Here is a 26,699-nt window from a genome sequence, read left to right as displayed (position 1 = left end):
CTGCCGTCTCTCACTCTCTATCGCAGCGCAGATCGGCGTTGGCTGCATCAATCCTGACAGCCATCCCTTTCCCCGACCCCTACCTTGCCCTTCCCTTCCTCTTTACCCGGGGTTGGTCCGGCGCTGTCATAACAGACTTTGCTCTTCTTTGGTTCACGCGGGTTCGGATAGTGTATGTGACCCTGTTTCTCTCTCTCTCTCTCTCTCTGTGTATGTACGGAGTACTTCGTACGTGTGTGTGGCCATCGGCGCTTCTATGGTGCAAAAGAGTTTCGATCGTCCAACTTCCCGAGCCCTCCCCGCCCAGAGACCCATCGACTCAGCCAGCGACGCTAGTCAGATCAACGAGAATCGGCCTTGATTTGTCTTGTCACTGACACTCTGTGCCTTTTCGGATAGCAAAGCTGAACAAGCAAAAACCCACGTACTCCGTAGGGCAGCGGGCCGGCCATTTCTCAACTCGGACTTTGGAGGCTCAGTTGCTCCGGTTCGGTGGCGCTAACTAAACATTTGGGAACATAAGCTCCCGAGCAGGGCCACGTACTGTTTGTGAGGTAGTCCACCAACAGGTGGAAGCTCCTTAATTCGAAAAGCTACAGAGTACATCTCATGAATTAAGACATTGCAATCTTAAAACTCTCAATGTCATCATCCTTCAAGGAGGCCCCGAATCAGTCACTCGTAAACACAGAACTGGCTCGGGAAGTACTGTATGTGTGTGTATGTGCCGTGTGTACTACATGTATGCACGCACATACCATGCCTGATATTCTTCAATGCCGTGCCGTGTGAAGCGAACACACAGACCGCAGCGTAGAAACAATCAAGTCAAGAAAAGCCCACTCCGTGACGTGCACGAGACGCCTCGAGCCTATTATACATGGCTGACAGAGCAGTGCAAGAGCCAACTCTCATCCCCCAGTCAGGTGTCACATCACACACTTTCTCAACCTCACACTTCAGCCGCATTGCGGTTGCGGGAAGGGATGGGATCAGGAACGGAAAGGCAAAATCTCGAAAAGAAAGGATGAAATCTCAGTCGGTCAGCAGAGGGCCAACGCTCGGGCTGGGGTCTCCGGTTCGTTTCATCGGTCTGAACAAAATAGTGTCGGGCAAGTCTCGTGTCAAGTAGCGATGAGGCGAAGGAGCGAAAGGCAAAATAGACTCAACGGAGACAGCACACACTTGGGAGTTACCTTGCTGAAGAATAAGAGACGAAGAGAGATGATGGGTTGGCCGCATGACCTTCAGCACCACCGGCTATTTTGCCGTGGACGAAATAAAATCTGGCCTCTTCAGACGTTGGAGAGATTTTGGGTTCCATCGGTCAACCTTGGAGATGATCAACTGCAGAAGACCGGCCGAAACAAAAATGCAAAGCAACACTGACCTCACTTCTCTTACACCTTATACAACAGAGTGAGAGAGAAACTGGTAGAGAGGCACATACCACCTCACAAGAAAATCAGGCGGTGGATTTTTTTTAAGCGTAAATCTTCTGACTGTCTCATCCCAAGGGCACCACCAACTCTCTGGCACCTTTCTGCAGCGTCGACCATCTGCTCTTCTTTTTTTTTTTTTTTTTTCTTTCTTCCGGCTGGTTTCCCCTTGTCAATCATTGCCGTCTTCCGCCCTACCGCCTCCTCTATCGCTTCGCACTTCTCCCCGAGACCCAACGTTCCCGCTCTGGAACTTGGCTCTTCTTTTCCTTTTCAATCAATGGAGACAGTGGAGGAGCTACCTAGAGGCTAGAATTGCTAGATCCATAGAGAAAATGGGAAAGCCCCCTCCCTTCAGGCTTTCCCCTCCCACCCTGGTGGAGTTTAACGGGTGTACCTGTGTCATCAGCAGCTGCCATCTCACAATGTTGCGATCGGCGGCTTTTCCGTCCGGTCTCAAGCCTCGCAGTCAACGTAGTAAGAAATGGCTCACAGCAACTATGCTTTCATGTTGTTGTATCGGAGTACCATTCCGAATTTGTGAGTCCGTGAGGAAACACATATCGGTAGTCAAAATATTAGTGATGTGTTAGTGATGGGAAGGAAGTCAACCGGATTGATCCGAGCTTTCCTACGTGCTCCGGTCCAGTCTTGTGTTGCAAGGGGACGAAGTTCGCCTCATTGCGACACAACCAACCCACAAGGCCAATCCCACACATGTTACGTCTTGGGACGAAAAGATGTGGCCAATACCGACGAAACCACCAAGTCACTGTGCAAAGTATGGGAAACTGATGATGATCTTTAATCCTCTCCTCTGTTCGATTCTGTGCGGCTTCTCCTTTCTATATACATTACCACATAATCGTACATTTTGATGTAATCGTTCAAGAACCGGAATAATAGTGGAAAGAGAAAATAAAAACCCAAAACACTGCCAAGACAGGAATCCTTACAGGATTAACCTTGACTCTCGACTTGCCTCCGAACGGAGAACTAGTCACACACAATAGACATCGTGCCACTACCACACACAATCCACCCCACCCCCCGTATACAACTCAAAACGCCTGTAAATGCCAAGTTTTCTCGTTGCTTGGCCGGACTTCTTGTCCGTGACCAGTTTTGCCCCAGCCATGATTCACGCCTCTTGCTCCGGTAGTAAAAAGCAGACGAAAAAGGGAAATAGAAGACAAGCCAACTTTAACACATGTTGAGAAGAAACATATTTCTTCCTCTGCCTTTGAGTGACCATCTTCCCCGAATCCAAAGGACCGCCCCGTGGATGATGTTCTCCAATCCGTGGGGAACCCTCTTTTGTAGTAGTTGAACGCCGTTGAAAAGACCTTGATTTGATTGTTTGGGTTTTTTGTTGAATCTTTTCGTCGTTGCTGATTATGATGTAAAAATTGAATTTCGTTTGTTGTTGCAGTTGCGGTAGAAGTGATAACAATGTTCTACCACGTGGTATCTTTCCCGTTGAAACCGGTCCGAACCCCTTCCCCTGTGCCGTTCCAGCTCTTTTGCGCGTTTGACGACTCTACCCCAGGATTTTGGTCGTATTGATCATGATAACAGTAAATAGAAATAACCGTTCAATTATAATTGTCGATCAGTTGCTGCAGGTGCTGCCGCTTTCGAAGTTGTGGCATCCGCGTTCGTGACGCTTCATGTTGCTGCGGACGCTGAAAGCCTTGCCGCAGCCGGCGTGTGGGCACTTGAAGGGCTTCTCGCCGGTGTGGGAGTGGCTGTGGATGCGAAGGGATGAAGGGCGGGAGAAGGCCTTGTTGCAGGTCTGGCAGATGTAGCGGTCCTGGCTCTGGGGGAAGGATGCGGCGGAGGAAGGGGAGATGTAGTGGTGATGTTGCCACGGGTTGGTGCCGTTGGGGCCCATGCCGACGGGAACGGGGGCCATGGGCGGGAACTGTTGAGGGAGAGGGCGCTGGTAGTAGATGCCAGAGATCTGAGCCTGAGGAGGAGGGGTGTGCTGCATGGGAGGGTAGTAAGAAGCCGCCATGGGGTTATGGGCAGGCATGTAGGCAGGCGGGAACGGTTGAGCCTGGGCGTATGAGCCTTGGACGGGCACTCTTGGGATCATGGGAGCCATGTGGCGGTGGGCTTCGGCTTCCAGAGGCGGCGTGGACTCATAGTAGTAGTTGCTCTGAGGTTGGGAGACGACGGAAAGCTGGCTGATGGATCTCGTTGAGGGAGAGTTGTAGCCATCGAAAGAAGCGTCGGAGCTCATGGGAGGCGTGGGAGGAAGTCCGCCGCGGCCATAGTGAGAAGAGTTTGGTCTCGTCTCACACTTTTGGGAGGATGCTATGCGGGAGGTCAGTACTCTGTTGCTGTTGTCCGTTGCGCTTTCCATCCTATCCGTACCTTGCTGGGGAATCTGAGGGTGCGTCTCGGATGTGGGCGAGCCCTGGTCTGCGAGGCCGAGGAGATTCGAGATGGAGGGGAGAGAGCACTTTGATGTCTCGTCCATGGGAGGCGATGGGGGAGGTTGAGGCGGTTGGACGTATCCGTAGTGTGCACTTTGCTGAGCAGCGTACGGGTTCGATATTAAAGCGCTCGCCATTGTTGCTGATTAGAGTTTTGAAAACCTTGAAGTGTGCTTGTGGTGCAGGTTGCGTGGTATTGTTGCTCCTTTCCTTGTAGTTTGTCTTCGGTCTTGTCGTCGATGAGTTGATGACAGAGTTGGTTGATGTGGTGGTGGTGGTGGTGATGGTGGTAGGTTCGTTGAATATTAAGAAACACAACAGGTATTAGATGTAGAGTAGTGATTAGCCCCAAGTGCCAGCTGGATACTAGAGATTGATTTTGCTTCAGGAGTTATTCAAGATTCCAAGACGATGAGGGGGAAGGGGAGGGTGGGTAGTTTAAGTATGAAATGGCCTGGCGAAAGAAGCTTGTTGGTGGGTGGATGGAGTAGAGGTGGCAGATGGGGGAGGCAGGTATATCAGATCTCCCGAAGCAGAGTGGAATGGGTGATCAAGCGTAAATCCACACGATGATCCCTGGACGATGAGATGCCACAATCGCCTGTCACAAATTGTGTGTGGGTCAGAGGCAGAGAGAGTGGGATAAGTCTTGGGACCGTTACGCCAGGCCTGGGACCAGACGAAAGGCGGCGACGACGGGGGTGTGCGGTTCTGATGGTAGCTAAGCAAGGGTCGGTTCAAGGTCCTCGTCTTGGGTCATCTACGGGGTACGTACTACCCAGTCGTACTGCGAGGTTTAACGACAAGGGGAGGAAGACGGGGTCATCGGTACTAGGTAGATGAGACCGGGGGCCGTGAAGAGGGAGGGGAGGAGAGGAGAGGAGAGGAGGTGCACGATGCCTGTCTCTCGTTGTATCTGTAGCTTGGCTATAGCGCCTCCTGGATAATGGGATGACGGGGCAAGGGTATGTATACATGGACGGTTCTCTTACTTGGGGTGCATCGGGGGATCCTGAGCGATGCTGGTTGTGTGCCTGAACCACAATCATAACAACAACGATCTCGAGTCTGGCGTGGGCAGAAAGAAAGAGTCGTAGTGTATTCGTACGTCTACATGGTAGGAGCAGTAGTAGCAGTAGGTAATGGGTGTATCCGTGTTGCTGGCTGGCTGGCAGCAGTAGCCGGGATTGCGGGTGAGATCGAAGGCGACTGACCCCGTCTAGGATCAACGTCAATGGGATCGCTCGAGGTCAAACGGTCACTGGTTTATGCAACGGCAGGGTCTGTTGCTCGAGAGCACACCCCAGCCGTGTGTCCTGGCTGTTCGTCGGGTCCCTGCTCTGAACGCCTCTTCCTCCTTCTCCCACACGGGAATGTACAGAGAGAGTCCCCTACATGTCTTGACCACACGCCCTCTTACTCTTCTCGCTCTCTCTCTCACCTCACCTCACGAACTCTCACGCTGCCGGCACACCCTAGACCACGCCTCCCCGGTTCTCCCCTCCCACGGCTATGGTGCGTGGGCCGCTAGGCTAGCGAGGGCTAATCCGGATCCAGTGCTGTTATGCATGGCACCACTCGGGCCACCACTTCCTAATCTGGATCTTGCTCCCGTTCCGAGGACGGGGCAGTCTGGGATGCCTGACCCCTGTCCTGTCATGAAGGCTTGTGTGTTTGGGACGGAGGCCCGAGGGGTCGGTGTAGAAGGGAAGAAGATCAAGAGGCACGATGAGAGAGAGAGAGAGAGCGAGAGATGTTCGTTATGGACTGTGGTGTTCGTGGACTGGGGTTGCCAGCCATAGGCACGCACCACAGACACACACTGCTCCGCACACACGCACGCACTTGAGACGAGCAACGACTCTGTGCCTGACTGACGTCGGGGGGCGTGCGGCGTGTGACGCCCCAAGAGCTTCATCAGACCCTGCCAGCCCTGTGCTGCGACCGGATTGTCGAAGTGATCTTATGCCGTTCGTCGCTTCTGCCTCGAATATGCAGATGCCAGAACGTCATCCCAAGGCTGCGAGACTTCAGAAAGGAGGGGGGACACGGTGCTTCAACGTGCCGTGCTGGGTCCCATGTTCGGATGACTGGTGTCTTTGTTCCAGAATCGTCCAGAGGTGTTGATTTGCAAGTTGCCCATGATGCAGATTGTCAGATCCAAACTTCGCTCAATCTGCCGACGACGCGAGATGATCCCAATCTTGTCTCAACGGCTCTTCCCAGCATAATGAGTTGTTTCTCTACTACTATGATGTTCGGCCGCGCATCCGGGGGGGGGGCATACGAATATCAATACACCGGGGCACGGAAGAACCCCTTCCCAGATCATGGGACATTAATTGCAACAATATTCCGGATTTACTGCAGGGTTGAGAGGCAGGAGTGGCAAGCATTAAGGCCGGATGCTGTTTTGATTGACGCTCATCACGTTGCTCTCAAGACAAGCTTAATGATAAAAAAGGGTTGACGGGCTGGGAAAGCGGCCTGCTCTTGGCATCTCATGCGGAGTCGTCGGGATGAAAGAGAGAAACAGCACCCAAGACGTTGCGTCGCGTTGCGTCAACTCATGTGAGAGCCGTCTTGTGCAACGGCAACAGCCGGCCAACTCTGGACGACAACTTTTTGACAAGTTCAGAGTTCAGACAACTCTCAACTGTGTCGTGTGCGTTGCAACCTTCAGGCAGTTGCCGCTTGGCGATGCCGACCAACTACCTAGCACTGAGTGCCAGAGTTGCATCCCGGAGTGGCCTTCTGGCCATTCACAAGTTAGCCACGGAAATCTATGTGTGAATGGATTGACCGTCCGCGAGGCTTTCGGGTCGGGTATCAGTCCGAATTGGATGGAGCAGAAACTGTTCAAGTTGAGTTCAGCCCAGGCAAGTCGGCCCCAGTGATCCCATATGATCGCAATTCAACACCACGCAACGCACCCCTAGATAGAGTTTATCACTGCAGCCCAACTCGACTCGGGGGGCGGTTGGCTTTGTGGCACCCAGGGAAAAGCCGCCAGCGAAGCTCTCCCGCAGTCGCCGCAAAGCTCCTGGTCTGGCGTCTGTCGCTAGGTTCGGCGCCGTCGACATCGCTTGCAGCGGCGGCCGTGCGAAAGGGTTACGCACGTCAAGTTTGAAGGTAGCTGTCAGCGACTCGCTAGCCTCCTCCATTTGGCCCTGCTTGCTGCTTGTTGCTGTTGGGTCAGTGTGCTCTGACATAACTCCATCTTGTCTTTCCCCCCCCCCCATCTTGGTTGTGGGCTTTTTGCGAGGGGATCGGACGGCGGCGGCGTCAAAGAGACGGCACGGCATCGATAGGGGAATGGGGCATCAGGGGCGCCGGGACACTGTTTCTGGGAGGAGGAGGGTGGGAAAGACTCCATATTGGCATGGCATGAGGGTGTGAGAAATGTGAGATGTGTGAAGGGGGTGGAAAGGGGGGGGGGGGGGGGGGGGGGCAGGGAAACAGACAGTCGGAAACAAAGGCTAATTTCAATATGATCTTCAGTTTAGCTCGGGCGCCAGGAAAGCCCCCCTCGCTTGCGCAGGGTGGCTTGAACCTTGCAAGGACAGGGTCGCAGGGGAGGAAGAGATGAAGCCTGGTCTTTGGCGTCGGCTCTTTCTCTCCTTCTGCTCTCTCTGCTCGGATTCTCGCTCTCTGAGTTTGAACGGCCCATGGGTGTGCGCAGGTGTGTTGTGTGGTCATCGTCTTGGCCTGGTGCTTGCTTTCCCAAAACATTTGATCCCCCCCCCGGGCCCCGACCATGATGTCTCGCACATACCCTGTCCTCTGCAAGGTGCCTCTGCCTCTCTCTGGCTCCTACTGCCCTGGTTCGAAAGGAAGGGGTCCGTGATCGACCTGGAGACGAGGGTCGAGAAAGATGGGAGGAAAAGAGTTTGGGAATGGAATGGGATGCAGACGGAACGGCAACGGAGTTCCTGGGAAAGGCCCGGGGTCAAGACTCAAGGGGGGAGGGTTGGGGAATCCCTAACTTGTGAGGGCCAAGGCATGAAGAAGGCCTCGAGTTCCGAGAACTTCTCAGGCACAATTGTGCAACAGAATGGCATCGGATGAAGCGGTGACTCGTCCGTTGTTGCTTGCCAAAGACCAAATGACAGGCTCCATCACGTCTTGTCCCGCCGATGTCGTCCCAAGTCTTCCGCCGTGACAGCTCCGGTCGCTCTGATGTTTTGCGACTGCTTTAATATGCTTATGGCAGCAGTTTCCTCCATCCTCATGTGTGTGTGCATGGGTACCAATTATTAGGAGTGAGTGGTCGTTGTTGATCAGAGTTTCGGAGTGGGTGTCTGTGTCTGCGACGACACTGATAGAATTTGCATTCCCGTTCGTATTTTGCATGTCTGCAACTCTGCATTTTGCCATGTGTGCTGCCCTGTGACAGAAGAGCCTCCCTGAGACTTGACGACAACTTGGCATGGCACTTGGAGAAACGACGACCACGTAATACCCTCCCCAGACCCCAAGAGGCTTGAGGCCTGCCTTGGTACGCTTGCAAGGCTCGGGGAACGGGGAAACGGGGAAACGGGGGAACGTTGAGACAAAGTGCAGACTTCAGACTTCGCTTGAGAAGATGGCTGGCGACGGCGTCGTCTAGTGTCTCCGTGTCAAACTTCGCGAACGACTTTAGCGTCCTAGCACGTGAAGGAGCAGAAACATAGTGAGAGACACAAACACTTCTATTGTGTGTGTGTGTGTGTATGTCTAGTGTAGCTGAGAGCAAGAGTCTTAGAGGAGCGTCCCCACCGCCAGTGAAGACTTTCTCCCTCGGTCCACACTATGTTAGTAGACGCAGACGGGCCGTATGTGACGAGAGGACTTGTGAAGCTTGCGTGGCTCAGAGGAGGAACCGTCCGGCCGTTGCTTGCTTTTTTCCTACCACCGGTGTCCATGGCCCATGTTCCCAGACGAAGCCATCACCAGAAACGAAATGGAATGGCTACCGCTATGCCGCGTGCTAATACCGAACAAGTTGTCTGTTCCGTTGCGAAGCACGCTAGACTCACACCAGAACCGCCATGGAATCCTTTAGTGGTTGCCAACGCCTTGCTTGCGACTGGCACTTGCACATTGCTGGGCCGCTGGCCGACACAATGCAACGATGAGCCCGTCCACACTCTATCGCAGTCCGTCCGCATCTGAGGGTACTATGTTCAGTATGCTGAGTGACGACTCTGCGAATGAGAGTCTGCTCACTTAACCCTGCTCTGCCCTGCTGCACCATGCTTGCGGATGAAAGTCCCGCTGCAGCGCTGCAGCGCGCGCGTCGTTGCTCACCGTTGTGGGATGCCCCCCCAATCTCCATCTCCCATCGGTGTAACATCTCGTTCATTCGCCAATCGGCAGCAGCTGGTTGTCTCCCCCGCCGTGGGGAGAGGATCGTGATGTGCGAGAACCCGACATCACGATAGTCTCTTGGCCGTCCGTGGTGTTGGTTAACCCCCTCGAAGCTACGTAATTCCCCTCAACCTCTTTGTGGCTGAGCAATATCTTAGAGCCTCGAGATGGGAAATGAAAGCTAGACGATAAACTTTGAGAGCAACACGCAGATGTTGAAGCGGTTCGTAGATAGTTCGTGAGCCTTGCAGCGGCTGCAGATCGCCGGGAGGCCGGCCACCCACGTACGTCCCTGGTGTCCGTACGGAGTATCCGTACTCGTTATTTCTTTATTTTCTTGATTAATCTTTTTTATACTTTGGCTAGGCTTGGCGAGCATCTGCCACCGACTCAGCACCCTACCGACTCAGCACCCGCATGAAATCGTAAAACCTTGGAAAGGTATTTTGTTTCGACGGAATTATTCTGCCCCCGTCACTCTACAACTTTCACAACCCCAGCATCCGATCCCGTTTCTCGTGGCCTTCGGTCAAGATCCTCGCGACGGGCGGGCGACGATCTCTCCTCTGCCCTGCTCCCGTAGTCCCATGTCGTCGGAAAAGCACGAGAAGGAGGTCCCCCATTCAAAAGACATGGACCGCAAGTCTCGTGATCGGGCTTTGAACTGACCCAGGTCCTCGGGCTTTGAAGCTCTGCTAGCGCGGGCCTGGGCATCTTCCCACCCCAGCACGTCCGTCCATCCGCCTCCTCCGCCGTATCCTGTCAAACGGCAACTTCCTGGAATCAGTCAGATCTCTCTGCCTCTCCGTCTCTCTTGCTCTCTCGTGTGGACAAGGACTTCCGCGGGTGAGCGATAGGTCTAGGTAGCTACCTGGGCACCTAGGCACGGCTAGCTAAGTGCAAGGTAGCAACAAGCTCCCTAGGCTTGCCTGAGCTTAGCTGGTGCCAAACGAAACGGCGTCCATCCAGATCGGGTACAGTGTGTGGCGTCCGCCAGACCTTTCGTATCGACGTACTGCGGTAGGCATCCCTTCTTTTTGTCGTCGTCCGTCCCCCGCGCGCATGCAAAGCTGCTGCGTGTCGACCCTGCAGTATGGGGTACCCTACGGCGCGAAGCGGTCGTACTTCGGAGCCTCTCTTGATTGTACCAGTATCGTCATATGGGAGCAGATGGTATACGCAGCCAGCCCAGGTGAGGAGGGTGGCAGATGTACCCGTCCATCCAGCGGTAGCGGTTGGACGCCTACAAGTAAGCAAACCAAACGCCGGGCCTTTTTTGTGTTGGCAGTCCGGCTATTCGTAGTGATGGAACGTGGTAGGTAGATCGTCCATCCTCTCCGAGACGTGAGGTCTGAAGACGGGGACTCGGACCACGGTACAGCTTGCCCCGATGTAACTTGCACGAGCGGTCATCATCCACGCAAGCAGATCTGTGAATGGGATCAACTGTGCCTCTCTAGGTAGGTAATTCACTTTTAGGCGTTAGCCTTCAACAACCGTCTGGGGCCAATCTTGTCTTTCCAGCTCACCTGTCACCGACCAATCTCCGGGAAGGGCTGGACCTTGGGCTGGGCTGGTCCCCCTCGACCATCAACCCACCCCCCTTGTCCAAGACTACCTCTAACCGAAGGGCACTAACGCGGTGCCCGCGCGGCGATCGTCTTCGAGTGCCTCGGGTATTGTCCCAAAAACACTCTCTTGGTAAACCTTGGTCAGCAGGAGCGCAGGTTGAACACGTTGTCTGCCGCGGCGCCGCTACCTCTGGCTAGGTACCGTCGTGCCGATCTCGAAGAATAACCCGCGCACCCGGACGGGAAGTTGATCCAACCATGACGGCCGATGATGTCGTTGCAGCCGGCACTGCGTCCTCTTGGGCAACCCCCGGTCGTGAGTTTTCAATGGCAACTTGCAAGATCAGCCGGAGAATTCCAGGACAATGCCACGGCCGTGGATACAAGAGACGATTCTGACTCCATTGGGCGCGTATGGTTGTTAACGACGACGATGAGGGTCACAAGGGCCTCCTTATCCAGATGAGAGCATGGGGGTGTCACCGCCTACATCATCACCATCATTGTCATCTTCACCACCCAGTATACGTACGCGTTCTCAAGTCTCACCCGCCATGTCAATGTTTGGAATAGCAACCCCGCGAACACTTGGCTCTTGCGGAGAAGTGCCATCCGGATCCCCTCTGCTATCAATCCTCGGTCAACTCTAAAGTCAAACAATGGCAGCTGCCTGTCTTGCAACTCATAGTGTGCCATGTGCGCTGCTTGGCGCATGCAAGATCGTCCCTGAAGCACGAGTGGTGTCACGGAACGGGCAGCCGACCGATGTGTGTGTTTTGGTACGGGTTGTGCTTCAGCCTTCGAGGACCATCAATGCCGGTCGCGAATCCGATTCCTCAGCCCCTACCAGCTTTTTTCATTGCCAGTTGCAGATCATCCATCACCGACCCGCTCACTCACCAGGGGTGAGAGGATGAGTTTGTGCAGAGACCAACGGGCCAAGATGGCATAGCAGTACTTCGTATGGATGCTCCGTATGTAAGTATAAGCTGATGGCTGGGAGGAGGTAAGTGGCAATAAGACAAGGCTCAATCCTGTTTGCGTCATGTTTCTTGATACTTGCCCCCCATCACACACATATATTCCGTATTCGAACATAGGAGCACATAAAGACGCGCTGCAGTAGCTCCAGAATATTATGTAAAGTCTCACCAGTAATCACAAACACAAAAATTCCAGCCCTGCACCACATGGCCAACATGCTAATCGCTCATGGCGGACACGAGCTGTAAAGACACTACGCAACTGCCGACCGCCTGGGCGTCGCGCACTATTGTAGTAGGTTTCGTCGTAGTAACGCGCCGGCAGCCTCGTCTCCAGCAAAGCCATTCGGCACTTTTGACGACGAGGGCGGTAGCGTCCGAAGAGCTCGGAATCGGAGCAACTGTTCGCGAACATTAAACCCTAGGTGCAGGGCGCCGTCTCTATTACTACCCAAAGTCAAATCCGGGTCCTCGTATGAAGGTGTCTCGAAACTTTGATCTCGAGATACAGGTGAGTGTTGCCTACACTAATTAACGTCCAAGGGACCCTGTGACCCTGGACTGGTAAAGTGTAAGAAATATAACGGGATCGATGATGTCGCCCTCTTCAATCCCGCCGCCAGCGTGCGTCTGGGCCAATGAATCCCATGCCTGGTACCGGTGCAACGGGCGTCACCAGATCCTCCTCTGACCTCTCTCTGCGGCAGGTTCCTTTCGAAGAGCGGCAGGGACGCTGATTGGGATGGCGGGACCCAGACGCGGACGAGGACGTAGAGAGGATCTGTCGATCAGCACAGGGGTGGCCATCCGCCCAAGCCCAACCCTTGGCCCTCATCCCATCAGCTTGCTTTTTGGGAACCGGTTCCAAAGTATGTTGTGATTGCTCCACCATCACCATCCATCTTCAGCCTCTCTTAATCGCTCAACAAGAGTCGAAAGTTCCAAACGAGAGAATTATGACGAAAACGGCGTGAAGGAGAGGATGCCGCTAGTTGAAGGGGAAATGGGGCTCAAAACTCAAACGAATTTAGCAAGACATGTTGAAGACCATGAGAAATGTGTCTTCAATTGCAAAAAAGGGCTCTAGTTTATCCTTCTTTTCGTCGCCCGGTCTCGCCTCGTAAATCATTTCCTGTTGTTCAAAGTCGAGACTCTTCCCTTTCAACGCTCGATCAACACAGTTTGTCCCCTTTGGCTAAGCCCCTAGAGCATGTGGAACGACAAACCAACCCCTGGATCCCCTACTTGGCCACTCCTTCGACCATATTGAGATTTCCGAGAGTGGGGGAAGAATAAAATGGGAAGAAGAAGCACAGGCCAGAGCTTGCTCCCCATGCCCTCCGAGAAACGTCGGCCGCTGGGAACAGCTCCATTGGCAATTCGAGATCGGAGCCAGCTCCTACCATCGTAAGCCCTGAGGGCCGAGGTTTCTGCCCATGGCGGCATTGAGAATGGCCCATCTCGAGAGATTTGGTAATTCAACTCTCACAGCTTAATAGGACGGCTAGTGCCTCCTGCGACTGACCCGGACAATCTCGATTAGATCTCGCTTCGGCCCCAAAAGAAGCGTCAGATTTGTGCGGATTGGAAAGACGACTAACCGAGAGTTTCGGCTAGAGCTGTGGCGGCCGCGCATCATCTATGGCGTCCCTAGGTCTGAGAGATTTAGAGAAATTGAACCGCCGCTCTCCCAAAGCCACATCACACAAACTTCCGACTACAGGAGCTGTAGCTTAGTTTTCCTGGTCTCTACTGCAGTCTACAGTCTCTCGAACGAAATTTAATTGATCCTAAAGTGAACCGACATGAACCTTTCCAGACAATACGGATAGACAGTAGGTAAACCTACCCTGCTTCATCTACATGCCCCCCTCCCTCCCTCCCTCCCAGCACCGTGTTCCCTATTCGCACTTCCCTTGCCTCTACCCGGTCGGTCATCCCATTGGACGCCTCTCTCGAATCCTCCCGAAAGTTCCCTACGCACACGGCCGGATCCAAGGGGTGTGAAGAAGACCTGGGGCTTGGGTACGGATAGAACAGAAAAGCAGAGGCCCACGGGACAATCCTGTGATCTCCAGCCTCCGTGACGATCAACTAGGATTCCCCCTGCCCTGCCAACACACTCTTTCTTGACTGGACGACCCGAGAAGAACCACCACGCGAAGAGATGCAACCTCTTCTGAAAGCGTCCTAGATGAACATTGAAGAACCGTGGTCGAATGAGCTGGCTGGTCTTCTTGGATACCCGGAAACCCGTTCTTTACCCATCACGCTAAGAGAAAAATTAGGGCCCCTTGTTAAGAAGGGATGGGTCAAGATCATTCGTCGACTGGGGAGCACTTTTGCTGCCCATCTCGCGGGTCTATCAAACTCTCGCAGGCCTTTTGGGAGTTTGGATCTGTACGGAGTACTGATGTTGTGTCTTCTATCTCTCTCCCGTCGGCTGACCGTCCAACCAAGTTGCCAATCCTGGCCATCTGCATTTACCCATCTTTGTCTCTCTCTTCTCTCCACCACGGGATTGGGTTACCAGATCCGTGGCCCTCGTCGACGAATCCTCCTTGGCTTTTCTCCTCCTTACCAGGTTTCCAGGCCAGTCGAGAACGCTCAACTGCAAATGCCCCTGGCAGGCCCTCCCACGCCCTTCTCCCACCCCTCCAGGCGATCGCCCATCCGGACGTCAAAGTAGGCACGTAGGGTCGGGATGGGCGCTGCGGCGCTGTCACTCTTTACCGTTTTCTTGTTCTTCCGCCGTCTGGCTGTGCTTGTTTAAATCCCGTTCAAAGCCTCCAGGCGTCATCATGGCCTGACTCTGGCCGTTAGCCTTCTTCCCGTGCTTCCGCCTTGCCCCTGGGGGCTTTAGAGACTCTCCTCTTTTGGGGTTGGGAAACAAAATGCCATCAGCCACACTTTGAGTAGCTCAGTGACACACAGACACACACCTCGATGAGGCACCCCCAGTCTTCCTACTAGAGCCTAGCCGCTCATCTCTCCAACGTCGCTTGGTTGACAAACATTCCAGTCGACGACATGTTGTCTCTACCTTCAGACTAATGATGACCTCGCCCTTACAGAATTATGTTTTTGAAACCGCCATCATTTGAATCTGCCTGCAATGTTCTTCTTTTACTGCTTCTTTGTCTTTTCCCATGTTCTCCAAAACGGGCGCTGCGAGTTGAACGATTCAGAAGCCTGGATTTTTCCCTCTCTCAAATTTCTATTAATAACGCCCAGCAAACCTGTCAATGCGATGAGATTGCCCAATCTGGACCATGTCCGGGATGCGATGTCCAATTATGTTTCTCGTTGTTTATTTTGCTTTTTCTTGATCAGTTTGTCTCGCCGCCCTGCAACGCCAACGACAATGGCTCTCTTTTTCGACGTTTCCCCCGGGTGTCTCTTTTGGCTTTTTTATTCATTTCCATTTCATAACTGTTGTACGCGTTCAAATCTCCGCCACAGCTTCATAGCATGTCGACACGCTGTCATGCTGGCTGGTTACCTCCATGCCACGGGGGCAGATCTCGACCCAGAACGAGCCGGGGGGGGGGGGTTGTTTCCTTCAATGCTGCCGTTCAACGGGAACATGGGGGGTGGCAGGCGGCTGAAGGATGCAACAAGATGCAATGAAAGCCACGTCGATGACCAGCACATGCTTCTCCCGTGGAATGCCGTTGCTGGGATTGAAGGAAAAGCCAGCAAATGGCACGCACGCGCTTGTACCGTTCAAACTGCAACCAACTCTCACGTCGATCGGTGGTGCGCCCGTCATCAAAAGCTCGAGGCTTCATTGCCCATGTGCCTCTATGCCGTCCTCGGTCCTGCTACAGCCACCAAGTGAGTGAGTGAGCAGCAGCAGCCCGTCGACAGACAAGATGCAAGATGGCTGTCGGGTAGCCTGCAGTGCAACGCGAGGCCACCGAACAGACCCCAGCAACTCTGGTCAGTCACCCTTTGGATGCGTTCTTCCCCATCCCGCTCAACGCGCAAGCCGGAAGGAGACAGGCAGGGAGCATGCTGCGAGCTTAGCTCGTATGTCACCAAGGTCTCATGGATCGGTTCCAGCTATGATCTCCGTACCTCGGTCTCTGCAACTTCTGTTGCTCCCGGTCAAAGTTTGCCGCATCGGCCGGGGACAAGAATACCGGTACCAAGGCGCGCTGCCTAGAGAGCATGGGTCACTTGGTTCGCATTACACAGTACGTACGGTAAAGTACGGTGATGTTTGCCTGTCAAAAGAGGATGGTTGCTGCCAGTTGGTCCAGCTTCATGTACCGAGAGCAATGCCAAAATCTCCGCCGGCAAAGTCTGCAGGCCGTCCAGACTCGGGGAGGCGGACGGACTTCCATGCTGCTGCATTTGCCGCCCTCCGCGCTGTGCGATATCACCAAAACGCATTACCTCTCCCTTCAGTTGCCTCTTTACGAATACCCCCGGAAGAAAAAATTACGCGTCCGACAGACATGCAAATCCGCATAGCAAAGGCCCTGCCTCATCTCAACGAGTCGGCCGCAAGCGGGCCTTGCGGGGAACTGCAATACGACAATTCAGAGGAGTTGGAACGTTGATGACTCGCAAGCCACATGGCTTGAGAAAAGGATCTTCCCTGCCTTCATTCATTGAGGCTAGACGACCGTTTGGGAACTTCTCAGAAGGGATATCCCCCTCACCTCCAGCCCTGTCAACAGGAATGCAGGCGGACTGGCGAAATGAGCCTTTTGCTGCTAAGCCAGTCCCCGGACCCCTGCATGTGGTCCCTATACCGGTCTTCTACTAAGAGTCAAAAGAATAAACCGGCGTTCCGGTTTGCTTTTTCTTGACAGCTGCCTGACACAAGACGACAGAAAAAGAGCAATAACAACATCAGGAATGGGCTTCTCGTCCGGTGAATGGGGCTTCTGGTGTATATCGATATTGCGACTCTATACCAGCGGTTCGCTGCTCATGAGCAACCTGTGTCGTTGCTTGTGTGACACCCCTCGGAGCGGTTGGGTCAACTCAAGGGTCAATGTCCGAGGGCTGAGACGGAAACATGCAGCTTGCAAGAAAGGGCAACTCACGAGGGTCCCATTCAATATCGAGAGGGTACGATATGCGAGGCAAGGCACACTCAAGGAGGCTGGAGCACCAGCACCGCTGCAACAGTACCAAGCATAAGCATCAAGCAGAAGCACCAGCACCAGCTCGAGCCTGTCTGTCCCGAGTTGTCGGGCGAGTTCCGGATATTGCCCAATGGTCCTTGCTGACCAAAAACCGGCTCCGAGTGGGAGAGGCATCTCTTCGAGACAAAAGCAGAAGAGCATGCATACTGGGATCCCCCCCCCTCTACCAACCTATCCCCAAATCGACAACTGCATCGTGGCCTTGAGTCTTCTTCCCCTGCCCTCTTGGCCTTTTCCCATCCCCCTCAAAAAGCAAAAACAAAACGCACCCCCTGATGCCGCCTCTCATCGGTGTGCTTTACGTTACACGGCACTGGAGTCTCAAGTCCCACCGATCACCGTCCTGAATAATTACCTTGACGTCGTTCATCGCGGGCGAGGCTCCGTCAGTACCGAGCCTCTGGGGCCCTCCTTCCTGGCAACTGGGAACAAGGCATCTTGAACACCGGACAAAGATTGGGTAAAAATTGGAGTCGTATGTCAAATGGTGACGGGCGAGCAGAAAAAGATCCCAAGAGGAGAAAGCTTCCATTACGAACTCTCAACGTATCTGTCTCGGTGGACTCTATTCGCAGGGAACTGCCTTAGCTTCAGTGGATGCATATCCAGAAAACCCAGTCCACAGTCCACACATCCTATTCATCCATCCATCCATCCATCCATCCATCCATCCATCCCCCTATTCAACCAATACGCCAGGATTTCGAAGCAAAGGGGTGATCCCAGCAGAGACACGTTTTCCGTGACCGTTTGTGGGCTCTTTGAAGCGTTGCGTCCACGATACGTACTACACAACCCACTGCAAATACGATCACCACTATTGACCGAGAAAAGGAAGAGGAGACGCAGAGGCAGGTTCATGACACAAACGGGAGGACTCCGAATCGAGCTCAACCTCGATTCGGCGTACTGCTGCTGCTCCCCTCTCCATATACCCTGGCAAGCAAAGAAAAAAGAGGCAGCGAGGCTGTGCTTGCATACGTATCAAAAATCGTGGGACGGGGGGGGGTAAGCTGTGAGGTTCCGCGATTCAGAGGATCATTTCCCAGGATCTTGCAAATCGCAGGCGTCTTCCCGATTCCCCGAAGGCATAATACCGAGGAAACTCAATATTCGACGAGGGGAGATGAGCATGTTCAGTGGGTGGGAACGGCGAGATACATCGCGGTGACAAAAACCCTCCGAGGGAACAGAAATGCGCTGCCGTGGCCTTGGTTTCCTGGTTGAACACAACCTGACCGAGCGGATCCAGCAGTCTGGGGTCTGCCGTCCACCGCGCATGCTGTCATACAGAGTCCACTTGAAGGGGGGTGAGGGGGTGAAGTCCGGGTATTTCATGGAAGTTACTCTTCTTCTTCCAAGAACGAAACAAGTGACGATCAGCATCCTTCGAGCCCTTCATCCAACCTTCATTCCAGCAGATAGATGAACCACCTCGTTGTAACCTTCGTAAGCCCAGTACCAACCTTGCGTACTGACATCAACTCTGTCCCGCTCAACACTCTCTACAAGATCTCGGCCGGTCTAGCGTCCAAGCTGCCCACTCCCCCCCTTCGTATATTGAGGAGAAACGCATCCTCGTTGGCCTACTTCGCGAGCTCATGCCTCGAGATCTCCCGTGGGCTCCCCTCTCTCGGCACCCACTAAGAACCTAGGCATCGTGGCATCCCAACGGTCGAAGGCTCGCCTTCCACAGGTCATTAACGTTCATTCCCGCTTGGCACAGGTAATATGGTGCGATTCCCACAAAGCCAAAGGAGCCGGAGAGCGTCAACTCCGCAGGAGGCCCCCTTTTCACCTACGCATTTGGCATTTTGGCCCCCCATCTCTGTGAAGATCCTCGACACCACCTCCTTCGTGCCTACGGGGAAAGGAAATGGGGCAAAATGGAAGTATCCGTATGGAAAACGCCGCATATGCGCTCCGTGGCTGCCGTACCAGAGATCACTTGGGTGATCACCAACGCATGGCCATGGGTGTGTCGGAAAAGTAACCAGCACGTCAACCACCATTGCTCCGGTCCCCGCCTCTTTTCACTCTCATCCTGCAGACATCTCATTACGCATCCACGTTGTGCTCCTATATCGCCGCTGCTCCTCCTCCTCCTCCTCCTCCTCCTCCTCCTCCTTGGCCATGCCTTAAACGATGATGAACTCCGCTGGAATGCTTCAGGACAAGACTCTAGTCGTTAGTCCAGGAGGCAAAATCACTCAGGACGAGACAGCCGTTAGCGATGATTAAGCACGGAGGAGGGGGCGTGTGTAGGACGTATGTGAAGATGGATACTCCGCAAAGGCTCGTGATATGCAGCGGTGAAGTAGAGAATCCACCACCCGCAGACACGCGAGAGAGCCGGACGGAGTTATCCTTCCAACCTTCCATCCTCCCTATCAGTCACTTTCTGTCATCTGCAGGCCTGTAGGGCCAGTAGAAAGCAGAAAAAAAATGTGACAGCCCACAAGTGCGATCGTGCTCGCAAATCTTCGTCGTAAAGAGTGGTCCCTCGACCTCGTCTTGGTTCGGCCCATTGGCCTTTTCCAGTCACAAGTCTCACTGCCGGCCGCGGTATTCGCAGGATATAGCTTCATCCACTTTTACTTGCCTGCCTGTTTTGCCAACATGCCCTGCCTCCAACTGGCTCGGTCTTTTCAGAGGAAGTGGAAGGGGGGTCTCGTTCAAGTTGAGGGTGGGGGCCAAGAATTTCAAAGGCCTCTACTTCGTATGCTATCCATACCTCTCTTCCCGTCTTTCTTCCTTGATGCTATCGCTTCTGGGTTGGTTGTTTCTCTTCAAGTTTCTACCACTCCTCGTAGTTTGGCAACCGAGGCAGTCGTGGAAGAAAGCCTAGATTGTCAAAAGATCCCGTCCCAACGCCCTTACATGCCCTCAATTACCGCGGCCGCAGGCGCCACAATCAATGACTCCATGCTTCGAACCTAGAGTCTAGAAGCCTTAGTGTCATGGCAACGTTTACAGGGCTGGCGACGTAAGGAGTGATTGGCGGGAGATGTAAGGCGCGTGTGTGTCTGTGTGGTGGCATTTCCATACGTTCCAATAGTCAGCAGCCACACGGCAACAAGCCGAAGCGGCGCGGCAGCAGCAAGTTAGCAAACTCCTCAGAGGAGAATCCGGGCCAACAAGACATTCACATCCCGTCAACGGCGGATAGCGGACGGAGGAGGGTGCGGGCTGGACGGTTGACGTTGTCAGTGATGAATTCCAGCCCCAAACGTCTTTGCGCCCGCTGCTTCATTGCTTTCCCCAATCCCGCGTGATGTCTTTCCAATGTCTCCCCATTCCTCCGACGGGGAGGAGGATAGGAGGAAGGCAAACGTAATGACCATGACCGGAAACCGTAACGCGGCCCGAGATTAGACTGCTACCCGTGCTGAGGCAAAGCAAAAGAGGTGTGGTGATTCCCTCACCATGCACGTCCGCGGTTGGTGGCGATCCTCTGGTCGTCCGTCAAGCCCAGCCCGTCCGGTCCCATGAATGGTCACCGTTCGAGGTTCGTTTCCCGCCGCTGTGCCGCAGACGCGCCTCTTGGCCTGGACATTTGAAAGATCGACCCGGAAAGGGGTCATACGGCGCTCCGAGCTTTCGTCGTGGGAAGCGGCTACGCGGCTGCGGGTTCCCCTTGACGTGTCCCCTGCGCAGTGCATCACGGGCCTGCTGCTTGTCAAGCTTGGGTCTGGTGTCGTTTGATTCCGTGCTCGCTCTCCCTTTGGCTGCTGCGCGCGCGGTTATCCATGTCCTTAGACGTGGGAATGTATGCAGATGGACGTCTGGTCTGGGGTTCAGTTCGAGCCAGCAGCTAAATATTGGCGGTCGATCATCCAGTCCAGTCCAACAGCAGCCAGCTCTTAGACACCGGATGATACCCTCGTGCGTCCTCCACCCCCCCCCCCCCCCCCTCCCTTTGGGGACAGAGAGCAGCAAAAAGGGAAAAGCAACAAAGAGCGATATATTGCTCTCCCGAATTACCCTACAGCGGACGTGCTCGTACATGCAATCTTTTTGAAAGTATTGTTTGCTTCCCGCGGTGCTCCGTGCCCTGTAAATGCACGCTGCATGCGGGCTGCATCATGCAGCTTGCAAGACCCAAGAAACGAACGTTTTGGCGATCCCGCAACGCGGACGTCACTTCTGTTCTCGGTAGGGCCATCCGGGGAAAAAGAAACGTCTGCTTCAGCCGGAGAGACACTGGAATGTCTCGACTAGAGCGGAGAACGTCCGGGGGTTTGTTAGTTCGTAGGCTGCTGCTGGCCACTGTCTCTCTCTTGCTCACTTTCCCTCTGTTTCTGTGCCTTCGGGCTCTGCTTTCTGCCAACAACTTGCGACTCTGCGAGACAGGGCCAGCGATCATGGGGTTGTGGTGGGATAGCCAAGGACGATATACATGGGTGTTTCGCAGGATGTCTCTCTACCACGAAGCGAAGAAGGGGCCAAACCGCTCCCTCGTGGGCGCGGATGTTCTAGCTGCCGTTGTGGCTGACCCTTCGAAGCTCACCAGTCTCGACTAGAAGCCGTCGCTGCTTCGCGTGGCTTGAGACAACCGCGTTCAGAAGAGCTAAATCCCTTCTTCGCCTGAACCCTACGTTGAACGTAGATCGCTTCAAGCCTAGCTCTCTCTTCTTTCGATGACAGGTTCGGTCCTGGGTCCCTCCTAAGAACGCCAGTACGGAAATCGTTTCGCCGCAACGGGGGGAAGCCACGGAATGTCGACGTTCCCCTTGCTCATCAGCTCATAAGACAGTACTCGTTAGTTCTCGACGGGCTAAGACAACACGAAGAATACCAGGCCCGTTTCTCTGTCCCCCGGAAACCTAATCTCCAAAGTCCGAGAGACGAGATGCGATACCGTAGCACTAATCTAGATCTCGTTCCATCGTGATTACGACGATGTGATAAATCTGGCCGTTGCCCGTCCGAAAGCGGTAGTCTCGTTCCTTGATAGCAAAGCAAAGCAAGTGCAATGTAAACCCCCTTGTCTGACCCTGAACTTTTGGGGTATCATTCATCGGAGGACTATTCCAAGTTGGACAACCACCTCGTTAGCTCTGCCCTTCCAAAGTGTCTCAAAATCAGTGACAACACGGCAAGAATATAGTGAAAGAGGAAGAACAAATCTGCCGCCCGCTGAGCCTCCCGAAAGTCCCGCCCGCGCCTCCTTCGTTCTGCTGCTTGCGCTGGACGAAGCGTAGGAGTGCTTGTTTCTTCTTTTCGGGGCTTTTCAAGGTCCAAGAACCCAAGCTGCGTCTCTCTCCCGCAGACGGGATCTCTCTGTGTCCGGTGCTTTCGTGTTTATCGGTTCCCCGGTATGCAAGATGGGCTTGCTGGGGGGGTCTCAGGCAAGTCGCCGATGTTGATGTGGGCTTAAGGGGGTGCGTGAGAAGTGTGGGTGGTAGTAAGCGAAGAAGGGAAAAAGCAAATATATCAAGAAAACACCAACCCTAAACCGCACTGGCCCCCAACATCATGAGCTGATGAACGAACCATTCACGGGTGGAATCCGGGTTCAGCTTGTGTCCCGATACCATGTCACCGTGAACAGCACCCCCGGCGCGCGGGTGGGTGGAGAGGAAGATGCACATGCAGAGAGAAGGACAGAGAGAGAGAGAGAGAGAGAGAGAGAGAGAGAGAGAGAGAGAGAGAGAGAGAGAGAGAGGGCATTCGGAAAAGCAAAAGCACATTTCTACATCCGGAATACTCCCGCAAACCACCCGCAGAGCAGGACTAAGAGCGATGACGGCGATGATACCGGCCACCAGCAGGCAGGGAGTGCCCCTACGTCTTTCGTCCCGCCTGTCGTCGAAAAGAATAAGTTGGTGAAGCTAATGCAGCAAATGCCCGCAATCACGTACGTCGCCCATCATGTCTGTCTCAGCGCCATGATGACCGCGCATCGATGATCAGCAAACGTACTCAAGCGCGGCCCCCCTCTCCCGTTTCCCTCTTCCGTGCCTCTCACCCCGTGGCCGCCGTGCGGCCTCCCCCCCCCCTCACATATCACATAACCCTTACTGATCCTCCTCACAGCGCATCACCTAGCGTGGGAAAGAGACTCTGGCCAGCAAGAAGAACGCACGCTTATGCGGTTGCGGACCGGTGTCCTCTGAGACATGCAGGCCGGTAAAGACCCGGCACTCGGGCAACTCCCCCCCCTCCTCCCTTCCATCCCTCTATCACATCACGGACGTCTCATTGAAACAGAAACTTCCTTTGGCATTGAGAGTGATGAGATCATCATGAACAACGGGTGGTAGGACGGGTTCGTCGTCTCTACGGTGAGTTGTAATAAACTCTGCGCTATTATCCAGGGGAGGGGGGTCTCAGTCTCTCAGAGACGGCATGCTTACCAAAGGCTTACAACGAAAATCGAAAAGCAAACATTGTCCAATACTTCTTGCTATTTCGCCGTTTGTTGTCTCGGGCTCTCTCGGTCTCGCTTAGAAGAAATCTAACGGGGGGGGGGGGGGGGGGGGGCATCATCGATTACGAGTCAAAGGAGACAACATGGCATAAGGTAGGATCTCGAAGCGATCTGGAATGTGGATTGTCTTGAGCGAGATATGACATGGCTGGCCGTTCTGGCCACGCTGCTTTGGTCAACCCCAGATGTCTTGAACTTCTTCCTGTGTGAAACGAGACTAGAGCGGAAGCAATGTGCTTGGATGCCACGGGTACCACATACGGTTACAGTAAGTCATTCGTCAACGTGCCGCTCATGTTGGCAACTATTGACGCGCGAGCAACATCAATATGCATGCCGTGTCCGGTACAACGAGATCGGTCATCCTGGAGCTCACAACGTCATTGCAAGGTACGAAGAGATCAAGACATACTTGAGAAGATGAATATTTGTCTCGTGCGTGATAAAACTACACCTGCAAACCCCTTATGCAACATGTACAAGTCGCCAACAAAACAATCTACCAAACGCCGTAGCAACGTCTGCATTGAAAATGAAACCCCCAGCCGAGTCCGGCAACACCGTACCGTTCCAACCCAACACCTCCAAAATCCATCTTCATAAGTGTGAAAGTCAAGAGTCCCGTCTGGTCATCACCAGGACTCAGGATTGCTGTGTATGAACACCCACAATTACCTCCATCGGAAGATATCCTCCAACTTTTTCGGTGCCGCCAGAACAAAAGAGAGTGATAAATGAGCAACGACAATAACAACCAATGAATGACCCGTGTGCATGCTATGGTATCTTCGCCACCCAACGCTCTTGTATGCCAACTGAAAAGAAATGATCTTAGACTCTGGCCATGGGCTTGCGTCTAATCAGGAACGGACTGGGCATCTCGTCCCGCTCAGGATCCCACACCGCGGCAGGCTCGCCGCCACTAGCCCGACGGTCCGCGATGCGATCCTTGAATGCCCTCTTAGGGCTCATGTTCTCGCCACCAGACATGACAGCAGAGAGGGGACGACCTCCTGCTCGGGCCTGCTGGAGTTCGACCAGCGTTCTGCCCTTGATGTTGTTCTTCGCCGCAACCTTACCAAGGGGCTCTTGATCCTTCTTGGTGGAGTTCTTGCGGGAAAGACCGCCGGGAGACTCGCTACCGTTTGCAGCCGACAAATTCGCCGCCGAAGGAATCTTACTCAATCGGCGGTTAGGTGACTGACAGCGCTCACGGAGTCCGCGGCTGAGGTCGGGGTTCGATGCCATGTTGGGCAAAGACGGCAGCGTCTTGTTCTGGTTCAAGCCAGTTGCCGATCCTTGAGGCTTGACTCGAGTAATGGGAGCGGTCTTTTGAGACATCAACACCGGCCGATTCTTGGAAGTGAACGGGTTGTGCTTCGACTTGATGTTACGAGTTGGGGAGGGAACAATGTCCTCGTCGTCGGAGTCGATGCTGATAATGTCACGAGGCACGTCCCACATAGGGTCGCCAGCAGACGCAGCATTGCCTGAGAAAAGGTTTCCGTTGTTAAGCTTGGGCACCTGAGTTCCGGCATGGCGTCTAGGCGACAACGAAAGCGAGGCGATGGCGATGGGTGAGGGGGATGCCATCTCAATATCCATGGGAGTGCCTTGGCCACCGACGAACATGGTTTGGGCTCTGCTGTATGGGGTGCGAGTAGCCTTCTTGCTCGTGAAAGGACTGTCTGAGGAGATATCGGTGAGATCAGTGCAAGATGAGAGCTCGTCGTCTCCGCTGCCGTTACCAACGGAAGACCTCGGGTATTCTGACTTCGTTTGCGATGTTGCAAGATCGAGCGCGTGCGTGGGCTCAGCAACCAGGCTAATCGTCTTCTTTTGCAGTTCAGCGTCGACGCGAGACTGAACCTCGCTCTCGAATCGCTTCCGGAGGGCCTCGATTTCCGAGTTGATTTGTCGATCAATCTCGAGACGAGCTTTGACCTCCCACTCTCTTCGCAGCGAGCTGTCAACTTCTTGTCTGACCGAAGCCTTGTCGGCCTCGAAATCGGCCATCCTCTCGTTCAACTCCTTCTCGCGACGGGCCAGTGAATCTTCCTTCTTCTGAACGACCTTGTTAAGCTCAACAACCTCTCTCTCCTTTCTCATCAATCGAACAACAGGGAGGTTGAGGAGCTGCGCGGTGTCCGGACGGTGGTCGGGGTTGACTCTCAGGCAGTCCTTGATGGTGCCCATGAGCTCACTGGAATAGCAGCTGGGAAGAGGCGAGACCTTGCCCTCCTTGATCTTCTGAACAAGCTGGAAATGCGACTTGGCGTTGAAGGGGGGTTCGCGCGTGCAGAGCTCGTAGATGATGCAGCCCAGGGACCAGATGTCCGACTTGAGGGTATACTTCTCGGCAGCACAGATTTCGGGCGACATGTAAAATGGTGTGCCGACGTAGGTGGAGGCGAAGTCGTGGGACTGAATCATTTTGGACAGTCCAAAGTCACCAAGCTTGACGGAGTTGTCCTCTCCAAGGAACACTGGTTTCAATCAGCACATGTCACGTCGATTGATTGGGCGATGAAACATACCATTCTCCGGCTTGAGATCGCGATGCAGAATGGTCATGGTGCCCGGTGGTGTCTTGGGCTTCGATGCTGTGCTGAAGAGGCCCAGCACATTGCTGCCAACCTCGGGAGGGTCGATGCCATAATGGCATCTGTAGAGCGCAGTAACCAGCTGCGAGAAAATGCTCCACACGAATGACTCTTGCGCACGTTGGCCCTTTACGGCCAAATCTCTGATGACCCGGCCGAGATCGCCATTGCCACAGTACTCCATGTAGAGGTGGAGGTCTTGGGTCGATTTCAGGTGTTCGCGATGGTAGTAGCCGACGATATTTTGATGGCGGAGGGTTGAGAGAATCTGGAATTCGGCGTGTAACTGCTCGCGCTCCTTTTGCGACATCTTGAGGTAACTGATTTCCTTCCGACACATGACTAGGCTATCGACCTTTCTTCGAACCTTTCGGATGATTCCAAAGGAACCATGGCCTATTGGATTGTTTGGTCAGTCAAGAGATTCTTTGCTCGGTCGCAACGTGAAAAGGTCGTGAATGGGGGTGCCTACCGATTTTCTCCAGCACCTCATACTTATCCGCCTCCAAAGACATCTTGGGTACAACGCGCAATGAATTTGATCAAAGTGAATCTTTGTATGTATCCATAGAAATTGAGAGGCAAAGAAAGACGACGGTCGCGAACCTGTTATGTTAGTATCCGAGCTGTTGGTGGTGGTTGACCGGGAAAGGTGCACTGCAAGTCAAAGCTGTGAACTTGGTTGCATGGGACTAACAAGATCGAGCTCGGGTAAACA

At 53.9% G+C, this 26,699-nt stretch overlaps 5 protein-coding genes across 5 annotated transcripts; 3 read left to right on the top strand and 2 right to left on the bottom strand.

The window, feature by feature from the left end:
- The first annotated feature begins 1,618 nt into the window (after nt 1-1,618).
- On the top strand, nt 1,619-2,218 carry BDP55DRAFT_640420 (uncharacterized protein). Its single transcript, XM_060573337.1, has one exon. It carries the CDS (start codon nt 1,775-1,777, stop codon nt 2,030-2,032), a length of 258 nt encoding a protein of 85 aa, XP_060436839.1. The 5' UTR covers nt 1,619-1,774; the 3' UTR covers nt 2,033-2,218.
- Nucleotides 2,219-3,051: 833 nt separating this feature from the next.
- Nucleotides 3,052-4,017, bottom strand: BDP55DRAFT_689011 (uncharacterized protein; the record flags this gene model as incomplete). Its single annotated transcript, XM_060576695.1, has 1 exon — nt 3,052-4,017. The coding sequence occupies one exon, from the start codon at nt 4,015-4,017 to the stop codon at nt 3,052-3,054; it is 966 nt and encodes a 321-aa protein (XP_060436838.1).
- Nucleotides 4,018-7,375: 3,358 nt separating this feature from the next.
- Nucleotides 7,376-8,373, top strand: BDP55DRAFT_640415 (uncharacterized protein). The gene has a single exon (XM_060573336.1). It carries the CDS (start codon nt 7,466-7,468, stop codon nt 7,946-7,948), a length of 483 nt encoding a protein of 160 aa, XP_060436837.1. The 5' UTR covers nt 7,376-7,465; the 3' UTR covers nt 7,949-8,373.
- A 7,174-nt stretch (nt 8,374-15,547) lies between these two features.
- BDP55DRAFT_9000 (uncharacterized protein) lies at nt 15,548-16,528 on the top strand. Its single transcript, XM_060581303.1, has one exon. It carries the CDS (start codon nt 15,659-15,661, stop codon nt 16,349-16,351), a length of 693 nt encoding a protein of 230 aa, XP_060436836.1. The 5' UTR covers nt 15,548-15,658; the 3' UTR covers nt 16,352-16,528.
- Nucleotides 16,529-24,095: 7,567 nt separating this feature from the next.
- Nucleotides 24,096-26,654, bottom strand: BDP55DRAFT_8983 (G2-specific protein kinase nim-1). Its single transcript, XM_060581302.1, has 3 exons — nt 26,454-26,654; nt 25,916-26,377; nt 24,096-25,864 (listed from the first exon to the last, which is right to left on the bottom strand). The coding sequence occupies exons 1-3, from the start codon at nt 26,494-26,496 to the stop codon at nt 24,210-24,212; spliced, it is 2,160 nt and encodes a 719-aa protein (XP_060436835.1). The 5' UTR covers nt 26,497-26,654; the 3' UTR covers nt 24,096-24,209.
- Nucleotides 26,655-26,699: the final 45 nt, after the last annotated feature.

This window comes from Colletotrichum godetiae, assembly GCF_030913485.1.
Source record: "Colletotrichum godetiae strain CBS 193.32 chromosome Unknown BDP55scaffold_1, whole genome shotgun sequence".
NCBI lineage: Eukaryota > Fungi > Ascomycota > Sordariomycetes > Glomerellales > Glomerellaceae > Colletotrichum > Colletotrichum godetiae.
The sequence above is the reverse complement of the archived record's forward strand: the minus strand, read 5'-3'. Positions and strand labels throughout refer to the sequence as shown.

Bases quoted from the DNA above. Each gene is read 5' to 3' on its own strand.
- BDP55DRAFT_640420 (XM_060573337.1), top strand. From the start codon at position 1,775: ATGGGAAAGCCCCCTCCCTTCAGGCTTTCCCCTCCCACCCTGGTGGAG.
- BDP55DRAFT_640415 (XM_060573336.1), top strand. From the start codon at position 7,466: ATGAAGCCTGGTCTTTGGCGTCGGCTCTTTCTCTCCTTCTGCTCTCTC.
- BDP55DRAFT_9000 (XM_060581303.1), top strand. From the start codon at position 15,659: ATGCAAGATGGCTGTCGGGTAGCCTGCAGTGCAACGCGAGGCCACCGA.
- BDP55DRAFT_8983 (XM_060581302.1), bottom strand. From the start codon at position 26,496: ATGTCTTTGGAGGCGGATAAGTATGAGGTGCTGGAGAAAATCG. The intron at 26,378-26,453 runs GTAGGCACCCCC...ACAATCCAATAG, and splicing joins TGAGGTGCTGGAGAAAATCG to GCCATGGTTCCTTTGGAATC. The intron at 25,865-25,915 runs GTATGTTTCATC...GATTGAAACCAG, and splicing joins CGATCTCAAGCCGGAGAATG to TGTTCCTTGGAGAGGACAAC.